Source organism: Eutrigla gurnardus, assembly GCF_963514095.1.
Source record: "Eutrigla gurnardus genome assembly, chromosome: 21".
Lineage (NCBI taxonomy): Eukaryota > Metazoa > Chordata > Actinopteri > Perciformes > Triglidae > Eutrigla > Eutrigla gurnardus.
Genome location: NC_139932.1, coordinates 19,407,768 through 19,422,984, shown reverse-complemented (window position 1 = coordinate 19,422,984; position 15,217 = coordinate 19,407,768). Strand labels below are relative to the sequence as shown.

Genomic DNA, 15,217 nt, shown 5'->3' with positions numbered 1-15,217 from the left:
GTGGTTTTATTGTTGTGCATGTACTCTAGTTCTTGTCTAATGTGATATCAAGTTACAACAAGTTTAGGAATATTACATCTCATTTGGAAACAGGCTTTATATTACAAATCTGTATGTATTTACAACAGCAGTGACCTTTGCAACACCATCAAGATAGAACTGAATAAATTACAAAATATAGCGTAGGCTTTTGATTCTGCCAACACGAGGCACAAGACCTAAACTTGTGTAAAAATATAAAGCACATCTTTAACATTTTTGCACAGTACAGTGAATGTTATGTGCAAACCTTCTCACCACTAGGCAAGAGTTTGCATTTGATTTGTTGATTGTACCAAACAAGCCTGCACTACCTCTCTCTCTCCTCTTTAAAGGCTTTGGACTCAACTTGGAGGGACCTTTGAGGTCTCCCAAGTCCACTTCTTATCAGACAAAAATGTCACACCTCCTGAGTAAAGACCACACATGGTCATCCTGTTGCTTAACATGCTAAGGTAACACTTTTCATAAACAAATATAGGCTTTTGTGGTGATTACAGTAGCTATTGATTCTGGATAAAAGGGTCTTCAACCTGCTGACTAACACAGAATTTCATTTTCAGGATCATTATATGGCATAATAACCTCAGGATCTCAGCCAGCCAAATACTCTCTGATTTTCTGATGTATTCAATATAAAAAAACAAAAAAAACAGCATCTTCCCAACAGATTCAGGGCAAAGAAGTAATTAAGGAGAGCACAGTTGAATCAGAAACAACTGGCTGGAAACGCACAATGTGTAACACCTTCTTAACTGCAGGACCAGGAAAGGAAAGCTCAAAAGCAAGTTAGTATAAATGACACATTGGTTTGATTAGTCGACCAACTCAGGACTTTTTATACCTTAAATACAGTACATCTTACATTCTTAATATTGTCATGGTGTCATTAGCACAGGAGGGCACAATTACACTCCTGCAGCAAGGCACTAACACCGCCAGGGTTGGAGGTCTGATTCCCACGAGACAGTCATGCTCAAAGTGTAGTGTGACAGGCAGTAAAATGGTAAAAGGCACTAGTGATACTGCGAGGTGATTGGTCCGTGTTCACAGTAGGATGGGGAACAAAATCAGCGTTAGAAACTTTGGTCGAGTCATCAGGCACAAATGAGTCTATAATCATCTATTGGACAGTGTGCAAGCTTTGAATTTTTTTGGTAAATATACACAACCTCTTTAAAAAGATATATCATATTAGATACATCTGAAAAATTCTGTCAGCCAACCAGCCCATCGTGTTGCAGCGTATGTGACCTGGTCCAATCAAAACACATTTAAGTGCAGCAGAAGAGAGGCTGATCTACGGCCACACAGCTCATTTATACCTCTAAGTAAAGGCATGATGTGGCTCTGAAAACACTTATCATTATCTCTATTATAAATCGAAAGTTTTCTGATCACCATTTTAGTGATATCTTCAGTGATTCATTAATGGAGGTAAAACATAAAAAGAAGTTCATTGCTGGAGGTCCACACAGCGGCTCTCATTCCTCGTAACGCCGCCTTGTGGCCAATAAAAATACAATTCTAATTATTATATCTACGCAACAGGAAATGGTTTTTCACTCTCCTCTTCTTCTTCTTCTCCTTCTGTCCAAATCAGGTCCAGTTTAATCCGTCCAAGAAAGGACTGGACGTCATTTTCTCATTGTCTTTACAGAAATACTTCCCTCCGTCTGGTTCTCTCAGTTAGTCTTGCAGTGATTCTTCCTCCCACAGCAGCAGCGGTCACTACAAGCCCCCGGTGACGTTCCTGGCCACCGCCCAGGCCGGGAACTCGTTCAGGTTGAAGAGGGGAACTCCCCACGTGGTGATGGCCAACATCACCACCGCCACGCCGATCAGGTTCACCCCGAAGCCTGCTTTCACCTGGTGGAGAGGAGGGGGGGCAAACATGGTGGTATGGTTAAAATAATGTGTTGAAATGATCCTTCTGATTTCATAAAACAACTCTGGAGCCTCTTTGAGCCTTTTGTGCGTGTGCATCTGTGTGTGTGTGTGTGTGTTTGTGTGTGTGTTTCTGTGTGCGTGTGCATGTGTCTCTGTGTTTCTGTGTGCGTGTGCATGTGTTTTTTATGTGTGTGTGTGTCTGTGTTTCTCTGTGTGTGTGTGTGTGTGTGTGTGTGTGTGTGTGTGTGTGTGTGTGTGTGTTTCTGTGTGCGTGTGCATGTGTTTCTGTGTGTGTTTGTGTTTCTGTGTGTGTGTGTGTGTGTGTGTGTGTTTCTCTGTGCGTGTGCATGTGTTTCTGTGTGTGTTTGTGTTTCTGTGTGTGTGTGTGTGTGTGTGTGTGTGTGTGTGTGTGTGTGTGTGTGTCGTACCATGTCGCTGATCTTCACGTGGCCGTAACTGAAGACGATGGCGTTGGGGGGGTTCCCCACTGGAAGCATGACCCCGAATGACACGCACATGGTGGACGGGATCAGAGTGTGGAGGGGGTTGATGAGCAGAGTCTCCGACTGGAAGGAGGAAGATGAGGTGAAGAGAGAGAGAGAGAGAGAGAGAGAGAGAGAGAGAGAGAGAGAGAGAGAGAGAGAGAGAGAGAGAGAGAGAGAGAGAGAGAGAGCAAAGGAAGAAGATAGACAGAAAGAAGAGGAAGAGAGAGATAAGAGTGTGATACTCATGCATGTGAAATCAGCCTTCATGAGAAACCAATAATCCACATGAGGGAAGCAAAGTCAAAGTGATGCTGTTCTTTCAAAATGGCTGCTTTGGAGAAACAGAATAACTTCTGCAATAAAGCAAAAGCAGGCCTTTGAAAAGAGGATTGCAAGCAATGTGTCTTTTAAAGGAATAGTAATATTCCTTTAAAAGACAATATAATATAACATTCTGTGCAATGTGAAGCTGCAGGCACAAGGGTGTAGCCTCATCAGGTACTGTGTGTGTGTGTGTGTGTGTGTGTGTGTGTGTGTGTGTGTGTGTGTGTGTGTGTGTGTGTGTGTGTGTGTGTGTGTGTGTGTGTGTGTGTGTGTCGTACCAGCGCCGACAGGATGGGCAGGAAGACGGTGAGAGTTGCCGGGTTGGAGGCGAACTCTGTGACCGCCGACACCAGCAGGCAGGCCAGCAGGGTGACGGCCCACGGAGGAAGACCACTCATGGGCTCCAGCTGTCTGCCGATCCACACCGACAGGCCTGACACCTGCACACAGACACACACACACACACACACACACACACACACACACTACATGTTAGCCTCCACAAGGGTTACAGTCTGTCTCTCACCTCAGCATCAGAAGCCCCCCTGACCTTCATGAGATGACCTGCTGCTTGTCTTTAAGGCTAAAATGGCTCTTTTTACAGTTCTACACATCAATACACAGAAAACACATGCATACTACCTTGCAACCGGCCGCCAGCGCGTAGCCTCCTCCCACCAGGATGACGATCTCCCATGGCATCAGTCTCTGGAAGTCCTTCCAGGTGATCATGGGAGCCAACGGGTCAGAGTTTGAATCATCATCTGATGGTTTAAAAACCACAGAAAGATATGTCAGTGCAGCTGGAATGCTGATGTCATTTACTTTCACAATACTTTATAGTCAAAATTACATCCTCACTGACTGCCCTCTCATTGTCCCATCTGCCCCGGGGAGATAATCTAAATATAGTACTGCCAGTTGAAGAAGTGCATGGTCCTGACCTGTGTTCCTCCAGCTAGAGGAGGAGGAGGAGGAGGAGGAGGAGGAGAAGGGTCGCCTGGCGGGGATGAGGAAGAGCAGGAAGCCCAGAAGAACGGACACTGTTGCATCGGTCCTGTAGCCTTTCCTGAGGAGAGATAACACACATATAAAAGATGTAGAAGAAGAAGAGAACACCTTCTACACTCTTCTTATCAGCCCAGGGGTCGTAAAGTTCAACGTAAAGTGTTTTTCGCATGGTGCTGACTCAGCACTTAATGGTGCCGACTCAGCACTTAATGGTGCGTCGCAACATTATGGGCCACTTACTTCTCAAAAAGAGACGTCCAGCCGGGCACGAAGCCAGGCTCTCTGGTGAACCACAGCAGAGTCATCAGGATGAAGAAAACCCCGGTCACCACCTCTGGGTAGCTGGGTCACACACACACACACACACACACACACACACACACACACACACACACACACACACACACACACACACACACACACACACACACAAGGCATGTGAGTCAGATACACACAGGCTACTGCTTAAATTCTCACATTATTTATTGGGACTTTAAAAGCTTTTCATATCTTTGAATGGTATGTGGAGGTCAACATCTTTTGCAGCGTTTAATAATAACATTTACTTGCTAACTTTCGGTCCCAGGAATTAACCCAATTTCCATAAATACATTAAAATGATATTAATATTCCAGGGACGTCCAGTCTGGAAGCCACAGAAACACACCTGATGGCTCCCAGTTTGGTGTACTCCTCTTGGATCCTCCTCTCCGACAGCATCTCTCTCCTGGTTTTGCGTTTCTTGCTCAACGAGCACGTCTCCCTGAAGCTGAACACACACACACAGACACACACACATCATGACACACTCCAACCTGCAGCCACAGGACACCAAAAAAGGCGCCGTGGCTCAACGGCGGGCAGACGGAGGGATTATCACGAATCTAAAATGATGTGATGCAACACTCGGCAGATGAAAGGCAAGGATGTGGACACCCGACATAATCACACGGTACTCACACACACACACACACACACACACACACTCACTTGCAGCCGAGGAAGAGGAAGTGCAGCCACAGCCAGGTGAGGACCAGCATGATGATGGCGATGGGGAAGCTGAAGATGAACCACGTGCCGAAGTTTATCACCTTCGCATCGGGATAGCGACTGAGGAGGAGAAAAGGAAGCATGACTGAGACCATGTGACCACTCACACAGAAACAGGAGCTTAGCTGAGGGGAAAATAACCACTTGTCCCCTATAGACAACCTGCCTTGACCTCTGGCCTCTGGTACTTTGACAGCTGATGTCATTCCCAGCTGATTATCTGTGCAGCAGCACAATCAATGAGAAAGAAGGAGTCAAAGCAATGCAATGTCCTGTAGAGATTCTCCAAACCCCAGAAAAGGTGCATTAAATGACTGTGTGTCAGCATCTGTCGACTCTGGTTTGTGTCTTAGCTGGAAAGCTCCACCTCATGCACAGCAGGGGTCACAAAGGTCGCCGCCTTGGCGACACACGCCATCGAAAAGCCACCGCCGGCGTCAGGCACCGCAAAGAAACATTTGCACAGATGGAAGTCAAGCTTGTAATTTTCAGTCTCCGCTGTGATGTCATCATCCACAGCTGTACAGGTGAGAACGTGTGTTTGCTCAGACATGCTTCGCTGAGCGCTCTGCTTCAGTAAGCAGGGTAAAGGTGACAGTCAGAGATGGTGTGTGTGTGTGTCTGTGTGTGTCTGTGTGTGTGTGTGTCTGTGTGTGTCTGTGTGTGTGTGTGTGTGTGTGTGTGTCTGTGTGTGTGTGTGTGTGTGTGTGTGTGTCTGTGTGTGTGTGTGTGTGTGTGTGTCTGTCTGTGTCTGTGTGTGTGTGTGTGTGTGTGTCTGTGTGTGTGTGTGTGCGTGTGTGTGTGTCTGTGTGTGTGTGTGTGTGTGTGTGTCTGTGTGTGTGTGTGTGTGTGTGTGTGTCTGTGTGTGTGTGTGTCTGTGTGTGTGTGTGTGTGTGTGTCTGTGTGTGTGTGTGTGTGTGTGTGTGTGTGTGTGTGTGTGTGTGTCTGTGTGTGTGTGTGTGCGCTGCAGAAACTCACTTTAATAAACCAAAGTGATCCATCTCCTTCATTTACACTTGTCTTTCTAATCTGTACACTCCGAGACCACATGGCTCACATTGAGGATCTCAGCATTTTCAAAATAAAAGCTTTTAAATCACATAATAGAGCTACAAAACCAGTGGCTGTAGCACTAGTTTAATGTAAAAGGTCGGGTAAATCATAAATCTTGACCTCCAACAAACCCCGAGATGACATTTAGGGAGACTTTCACTGCTTGCTGTTCCTTGTAGCATCACTTTAGGATTACAAACAGCTGAGCCTACTACTGCACACACACACACACACACACACACACACACACACACACACAAACACACACACACACACACACACACACACACACACACACACACACACACAGAGAATCAAAAGCTGACCTTTGTCCAACAAGCTGCGACATGAAGGAGGCCATTCTGTCGGGCTTAGAGCTGTGGCTGGAGGAAATCGGCTCTGTTGGGGCTATAGGGGGCTGATTAGTTTGATCTCAGATCTTGTGAGCACCCCCCCCCCCCCCCCCCCCACCAGACACTGAGTTAACATGTACTGTCTCAGTCTGACCAGCACAGCAGCCAAGAATCCAATCAAGCTGTAAATAGTCCGCTAATACCAGACCAACAACATCTGTCTGAGACCAGTATTTATTTATTCTCACTGCCAGTGTGTGTGTGTGTGTGTGTGTGTGTGTGGACCTACGTGTTAAACTGCTCTGCAAAGATGAGGTTGGTGGACGTGCCGGTGATGGTGATGAGGCCGCCGATGGTGGCGGCGTACGTGATGCTGAGCGACAGGCATTTGCAGATCATGTGATCCCTCTTGGTGGGATACTGGGAGTCTCTCCTGGCCTTCACCCGCTTCACGTTGGGGATTTCAACCGCCACCGGAGGCAGGTGTCCATTGGTGTGTCTGATGAACTCCTGGTCCGAGATCGCCCTCAGACCCAAACCATTGGCCTCCCCAGGCTGCACCTGAGAACAAGAGTCCACTCGCATTATGTCGTCATTCCTAACAGATATGAAATCCACTCTGTGTCAAAAAGAAGTCTCACCTCGCTGAGTGTGGAGAGCTCCTGTTTAGTGCAGTCGCTGCTGGAGGAAGAGAAGAGGAAATATATAAGCCTTCACACTGATAAAAGATGTCAGATAAGATTATATAATACACCTGTCGTACCTGTCGCTGCGATAGAGCAGCTCCAGCTGGTTTTTGTCCAAGTTCCCTTCTTTGTCCGAAACAGCTGCAGACAATTCATCATTTCAACTTTTAACAACTTCACATTGCTATCAAACATCTGGTTTAATGTCAAGAATGTATTTTTTTGTGCAAAGAAGCTTTTGTAGTTCAGTGACCTCCCCCTGTGGCGGCGCAGCCCGACGTACTGCTGTCGACCTCGGGGGCCTCGGCGGTCTCGGAGTCCACATGGCCGTCGGCCAGGCCGGTGCAGATCAGCTGCTGCAGGACGGCCTCGGCGATGGGCATCACCATGGCGGTGGTGGACGTGTTGCTGAGCCACATGGACAGAAACACTGTGCAGCACATGAAGCCCAGCACCAACCTGGAGGAGAGAGGGAGGGAGGGAGGGGTCAGTGATGGAGGTGTTTCTACATTTTAACCTGCAGAAGAAGTAGATTTAATATAAATGCTCACATGCCGGGTTTGGCCCCTGCAATCATCACCATCCGCAGGGCGATGCGTTTGTGCAGGTTCCACTTCTCGATGGAGGCAGCCAGGCAGATGACGCCCATCAGCAGCAGCGTGGTGTCTTTACAGTACTCTGCAGCCACCTAAACACACACACACACACACACACACACACAGAGACATCACTACTTTTACAATACATGCAGGTACCGTTTGGGATCCTGAGACAAGAAAGGAGGCCGTTTGCTTTTCCCTCCTTCGCCCCTCTGCTTTCTTTGGATCAACACTTACAGTTTGCCACTTGTTCTTTTTAATCTGCCCTACTTCCCACCCGCAGAGTTCACGACCTCACACTGTTGTATAAGCCAGCGTCTCCTCACCTCTCACCTAAAAGCTGCTGCACTTCCTCCTGCACTCTCGTTCTCTGTCATTTCCATGTAATTAAAAGGATGATAAACCTCAGGATGCAGGCTAATGCTTTTAATGAGCATCCTCCCTTCTTCATAATAACTCCAAATCACATTAAAGAGCAACAGTGTTTAGTTTAAAATTAGAAAAGTAGGACTGTTGGTTGGAGAATGATTTGAATATTTTAGATGCTCACTTATGACTATACTATAAACTGTAGAGGTGACAGCTGCAGTATGTATAAACCTGTCCCGTATACTTCCTCCTCTCACTAGTCAGTCTTCATTTAGGTTTAGAGTCATAGGTTAAGGGTCATTTTGCATTGCATCCTTGGAAATGTGTCAGTATTCCCAAGTGGAACTGAATATTTGAGCTGTAGAGTTACAAGAAGGGCTTAAATCAAATATGAAAATATGAAGAAATGTTTGTTTTTTATGCATATATTGTGAAATAAGCACATATTATGGGAATGTGATCTAAAAAGTTGAAGAAAAGCATTTTTTGATTTCTACTCGATGTTAAGAGAGACTTGGGAGACTGGATTCTTTAGAAAGTGTCATGTGGAAAACTTTAATCAGATTAAATACGGGCTTTAATGTGTATTTAGAAGCCGCTCCATTCACCACATACAATGAATATGTACAGGAGTCACAGCGGATTAAGATAATAAATCTCTATGGTGACTTAACAGCATCAAAAAAGTCTTATTAAATGATTCAAGTCATGACCTTGAGGTTGTTCGTACTCACTAGTTGGGTTTATTTGGGAAAGTGGGGGTTGCCGGGGGAGACGGGAGTACGGTAATGAACTGAAAATGTTGCATAAAGCTCTCTGCTGACATATTTATGGAACTCCATCAGAAGAGGCTTAGAGCCTAACAGGCTGCTTTGTCACTGTTTGTCAATGCGATTTGGTCATATGAGGCGTACGGGTCACTCTCTATGTAACGGCTGATAAGAAAGGTGAAGAAGTTTAATGGAGACCCGTCTATCTTCCCGACACGTGTGAATGCATGTGCTCGGACATGAAAGAACATCCCATAATGATGATGAGAGCCGGGTTAATGGGGCTTTTATCTCAACACACATAATACAATAAGCATCGTCAAAAAAACTCACTCATATACATAGAGCGTATAGACACATGTATTGTAATAGTCGAGAGCACAGAAAGGCCTTTCACCCATTTTCCCTCCTGAGCTGGATTTACTGTACATCTAAACAAACAGCCATCTGATTGGTCGACACAGAGAACACATCCCTCGCAGAAAAATGTGGTTCCCTTTGTTTATGGAGAGCTCTGTGATTAGAAATGTAAACAGAAACATTTCAGTTTATCTAGATTAAGGTCAGTAGAGTTGATTAGTACGTATGGTAGCAAATAAAATGAGTGATGATGAGTCGACTGGAAGGGACTATGAATGTATGGCATGATCTACTGGATGTGTTAATATTAATTAGATATCAACTGTCAAAAAAAACAACAATTAACACGGCTGGAATTTGTGAAGTTGTAGGAAACTCATCCAATTGCTGCTAACAAGTATGAACCCTTATTTAGAGGGGAAATTATAGGATATAAAACAAGGAAAAGGAGACTCACCTCGCTGGACTTGAGGACCCCAAAGAGCGGATAGAGGAAGGCGGGGACCAGAGCAGCAGCACCCAGGGGAACCGCCTCGGACACCCAGTAGACCGCCGTCACCATCAGCACGTACGCACAGCATGCCTCCTAGTGGTGAGACATGTTAATGCTTCATCAGCGAGCCGATACGATTCATACTTTTACACAAGTAGCTTCATAAATCTTAAGACATATTGAACACCTTCGTAAACTGTGAGAAAAAGAGAAGCCTAGAGCCAGGATACGTAAACAGCTAGCATGGCTCTGTCGTAAAAAAAAAAAACGTAAAAATAAATCTGTCTACCGTCACAACACGATGTGTAAATGTAAAGTATTAGCTTAACTGAGTCCAGTGAGGAAGGCTCACATGCACGATAAATGCACTGAAAGCATGAACGGAGAAGCTCCGATAACAACACACACAGAGGGAAGGTTGACTTCAGTCTCTGCTCAAACAAAAATACACTATATCTTTACATCGCAAATCTTTGTTTGCTGCTTTCTTAATGCTCTGAAAGTCGTGTAATGCTCCTTTAACAATCTCCTGGCTGTAGCTTCGTATTTCTCGGACGATCTCGATGAGTGTGTTGCGTGTGTCGTCTCTCTCTCATTCACACATGTACACGTTGATGTTGCATTAATCTGGTGATGGTTATACAACATCAACATACCAGCCTCTCATGCTCAACCCCGCGGGCTTAGTGACCCCAACATCAAAAACTAAAGAGGAACCTTGTGACATTCATTAAGACCTTACGATGATTACCAAGACTTTCATTAACCTTTTACACCCGATGGGTTACATTCATATAAACTCAGATTACAGTCAATCAACCACATTAGCAAAATGTAAAACATTCCCTCTGCTGCCGCATGCTGCGTGAGCCTGTCATACTTTTATATAAGTGGAACATTCATGTAAGATAAAATGTTGCCAGCAGCAGGTCAGTTAATCTCAAATTAATAAACCCCAGAAGGGGGGGAATTAGCCACAGGACTTCAGGATGAAGCATGTCCAGACCTCACAAGCATTCAAACCATAACTTTACAGAATTCACTACATAAAGACCCATTTTTAGTTGCCTTTCTGCATCTCTGCTGTCTACTGTTTGAATTAAATTTAGTTTTAAAGTTATAAAATGTTCCTTTTCGTTGGCCGTGATGAAAGAAAAGGTACTTTTCCAGTTTAAAGAGACATTAGAAGTTAAACCTAATGATGCTTTCAGGAAAATGCTGTTTTAATAGCTCCAAAGTAGAGTGGAGAAGCACACAAACACAACCTGCAAACGTGAGTCTCACTAAAGGACTACAATCCCCAACCATGCTAGCTGCTTTGTGAGGTGTTTTGAGCTAAATGCTAAATTCAGCATGCAAACATTAAACTGAAGAAGGTCTGAGGCTGGTGGGGATGGTGTAGTTCTGATGGTTTTTGGTTTGGCCGTCACCTTTGACACGACAACATAACTTGGCAGGAGGAAAAGAGGCATTTCCAGGCACACAGCTGTGGGATTAAAGCCGAGAACAGAACAAGGTGTTCATAATCAAAGAGGGCCTCGCCAAAAAAAAGATTGTCAAAACAATTTAAATCCTCCCAGGGAAAAATAAAAATACCAGAAACTCACTGCAGCAGAGATCACATGGAGATCCAAAGAAGTTTGTGTTTATTACCATGCAATGGGCCTTTAAAAGGGCTTTGTAAGTAAATGCATTATCATCACAATAAAGGATCTAAGAACAGGTAAATAAACTCAGAGTCCCTGATTCAGCCGTCACTGATCATCGACTATTGGTTTCCGCTTATCAGGGACAAAGTTTCCACACACAAGCAATACAGTTCCAATCAGATCCTCAAACATCCGCCTGTGCTTCTTTTCTGTTTGTTCTAGTTAAGCAACCTAGACGTTAACCTGAGACGTGGCAACGAGCAGAAGTCGATCCATGTTGGTGTTGGAGGGGAAGAAAAGCATCAAAACATGAGAAGGAAAGTAGAGCCCGACCGATATATCGGCGGGCCGATATTATCGGCCGATATTAGGCATTTTCCAAACTATCGGTTACTGTCGGTATCGGCATTTATAATGGCTGATAAATTAATATTTTCAAAATACAATAAAAATGGACGAAACACCCTTATAGAACTTAACAGAATTTGTCTCCAGTCTTGTTTGAAGTTATATTTATGAAGCTTACCAAGTCTTTTAATACTGGTAACTTTGTGTTTGGTTGTTGTTGTTATTGTGTTTTTGTTCAAAGGACTTTAAGTTTTATATCTTAACTTTGTATTTTTATACATTATATTTATCAGAACTTTAATATATTTTGATGTTCCGTTGTGACAATAAAATAAACAAGTTTATTTTTAAAATTGCATTATCATATTATTTTAGTGAAGACTCATAAATAACTACAAATAACTAATGTTAGGGAAATCTGTTAATGTTTTGTTATGCGTTTCTGAAATAAAAAAAAATATCGGCCTTCAAAATCCTTTATCGGTCGGGCTCTAAAGGAAAGGTCTCAGCTTCTTTTAGAGGGAAAATAAGTACATCACATATTTCTATGACTTCCCATCTCGTAGTGACAGAATCTAAACGGACATTCTAATAGATATGATACAGTATTAACAGAGTTCCTATCAGGTATATCTCCGTGACTTTTAAAGTCCTATCAGGTGAGAGGGACGTTCTCCCCCGACTCTGCTGACAGGACGGTTTCCGTTTCGACACGTGATAGAAGCCCATTGATTGTCTCATCACCTCTCTCTGTTATCTGTGGACGTCTCAGGAAATGGAGATGATTGGTGCTTAAGGACACAATGACTTACGAGGCAGATTATTATGTTTTCACTGAACTAATCAGCAGATGACAAATGGGCTTTTTAAACTGACAGTCAACAGTAAATACAGATTTTACAATCAGCTGTTGAGGTTTAAATTCTCTCAGAATTTGGCCTTCTGTGTGGAATTGGCATGTTCTTCCAAAAGACATGCATGTTAAGTTAATAGATGACTGTAAATTGCTAAATTGGCTATTCATAGGTATGATGCGTTTGCATGAACGTCGGTACCAAATTCAACGACATCCAATCAGAGCGCTGCAGGAATGAGTCCTAAGGACCAGAGATTAGTTCTGCATTTAAAGGGTTTTTGGTTCGATGCATGAAATAAGTTCTGTAGTTAACTCTGAATGTTGAAGTTCCCCAATTTTGATGCATTTAAATGTCTTTAAAAAGGCAAACAATCATTTTAATTTCAACATTTAAAGAATACATTCTGCTGGACTTACTTCTACTCTAAAGCCTTCAATTTAAACGGGGATGCAAAATGTCACAAAGTGTTATATCTGCCATTGGCTGTGGATTTGTGTCCCGTCTCTCCCTGACCTGGCCTGACTGCATCCAGCAGATGTTCTGTCTTTCTGCAGCTGCACACAGTACTACTCCAAAACACTAACACACACACACACACACACACACACACACACACACCCCTGTCACATTCTTGAGCGGTCTGGGGTCCCTGGTGTTGTAAGGAAGCCACGTGGGGCCCAAACTCCAGCGTTGTGGTGCTGTGATTATATAACTTAATTGCTTTGGATTGTTTCTTTCTTTTTCTTTGTAGTGAAGTTTTTTTTTTGTTTCTTTCTTGGCCTCATCCTGCGACAACCTACTCGTGCCAACAAAAACCCACCCTTCCTCACATCCTGGGGGCGAGACAGCGAAAAAATAACAGTTCTTGTGAATATTAATGATGTTGGAAGAAACAAATACCCGTTACACGGAAGAGCTTATTTATAAAAGATGCACATCTCGTTTCTTTGCTGTTTGGAGCCTTATTTATCAAGTGGCTGAAAGTTAATATTAAAGATATGTTTATGAGCTATTTATTATTTATTAAAAAAGTCAGCTACAAACACACACACCTGTTTATTCAAATACCTTTTTTATGTTGTGTAAACGTGCTAAGATCACCGTGTGGTGAGATAATGTCATATTGACTAAGAAAATAATTTATGCAGTTTAATTCAGTGCAGCTTGATCAACAGAAAACAAGGCATAAACATTGTTTTTGTCTCCAAAACCATGAGAGGTGCTTGAGCATGCAGCCGTGACCGGCCACCCAAAATATTATGTCGTTTGCTGCAGCAGAATGGGAGATTAGCTGCGGACGGACACAGAGACGCACACTCACTCACGCTCGGACGCACGTAAGCAATCACGTGATTCTCCTGACTGCCAATTACATTCAACAGAATGAATCTTTTTGAATTCCAGATGGTGTAAAGGAGTCTGTGAGGATTATGAAAACATTTGTTTTTCAAAGATTCGAGAGATTTTTGCTGAGAAATGATTGCTTAGCACCACCATCTTTTGTCAGTTTACCGGAGCCAGAAAATCTGATCTGAGTCAAGCTTTTATATGCAAAAGCTGTAAGAGCTTTTCACTGACTGGGATAGAATTTAACCTGGCAGGAGAGCATGTTGACGCCGTCGTAGCAGGTCTGAGCCTTCGATAACAACCAGCCTGCTTCTTTACAAACATACAAATACAGACAAATATGCAACAAGAAGAATAAATACAATCATGAATGAGTCACAACATGTTTTTTGACCCAGTATCACCTTTCAACAACTCTTTTTGTAATTTCACTCAAAAAAAGGTGAATTCTTGAACAGATTGGATTTATTCAGATTGAGATAATCCTATTGTTTCCGATGCAATTTCACTCCGTCTGAGACGTTTACGAGAAGACAAACGTGAGCCACGAGGCAGAATAAGAGCCTGTTTTAAAACCGAGCTTCAGCCTGAAGGAGGATGGAGTGGTTCACTCCTCTCTCTCTCTCTCTCTCTCTCTCTCTCTCTCTCTCTCTCTCTCTCACCATCTCATCAACATGTCGCGATGTCTCCCCTCCACACACACAGATCAGCTGATAATCAGGACAGCTGGGCACAAGCATTCCTCAAAAACAGCAGACAGAGTGCCTTTTGATTGATTCCCTCTCTCTCTCTCTCTCTCTCTCTCTCTCTCACACACACACACACACACACACACAGAAACCCCATCAGCCCATCAGTGAAGCCGTTGGCAGCAACCAGGAGGAACATCAGCTGGATGTTTTTGTTTACTGCTGTTTTCTAGGTATTTATTCGGTTTATTGATATCTCTGATAATCACTAATAACAATAACCTTGTTGTGTTGAAATAAAACATTAACAGCATGTATGCTACTTTTAATATACACAGGGTGCCTTTTGGTATCGCTCACTGGTAAATTAATCACTGAATATTCTTGTAAGACTTCATGGTACTCAGGAAGTGATTATATCACTAATTAATTATATAATTATATATATGGAATGTGTTTCTTCATCCATGTTACTCAATATGGACAATTTACAGACTCTGTCACCCTTATTTGTTGTGAATTTCCAATATAATAGCCATGCATTTCCCTTACAGTGACCAGTAGTATTAACTAGTTTAATTTGCTGTATTTTATTAGTTATCTCCCTTAAATTCTAATTGTATTAAAAAAAAACATTCTCTCTGCCAGATGCTAACTCTCTTTTCTGTTGAAAATAATAAATAATAGTATTGGATTTCCTTTACTCACGCTGGTGGGGTGGATGAGCGGTAAGGGGAGCAGGGACAGCGGGATGAACACCACAAGGATCAGCTTCCGCGCCTTCCACAGCTTCCTGAACACATCCATGCTGGCTGCGGCCTCTAGCCTCATGGATGACCCGGGAC

The 15,217-nt window shown here is 43.5% G+C and overlaps 1 protein-coding gene across 1 annotated transcript; it reads right to left on the bottom strand.

Moving 5' to 3' along the window:
- Positions 1–6: 6 nt before the first annotated feature.
- On the bottom strand, positions 7–15,209 carry slc13a4 (solute carrier family 13 member 4). Its single transcript, XM_084038926.1, has 15 exons — positions 15,081–15,209; positions 9,447–9,575; positions 7,443–7,579; positions 7,145–7,350; positions 6,969–7,032; positions 6,847–6,886; positions 6,495–6,766; positions 4,740–4,859; positions 4,417–4,518; positions 3,990–4,091; positions 3,683–3,807; positions 3,381–3,502; positions 3,017–3,178; positions 2,358–2,495; positions 7–1,908 (listed from the first exon to the last, which is right to left on the bottom strand). Exons 1-15 carry the CDS (start codon positions 15,201–15,203, stop codon positions 1,771–1,773), a joined length of 1,980 nt encoding a protein of 659 aa, XP_083895052.1. The 5' UTR covers positions 15,204–15,209; the 3' UTR covers positions 7–1,770.
- Positions 15,210–15,217: the final 8 nt, after the last annotated feature.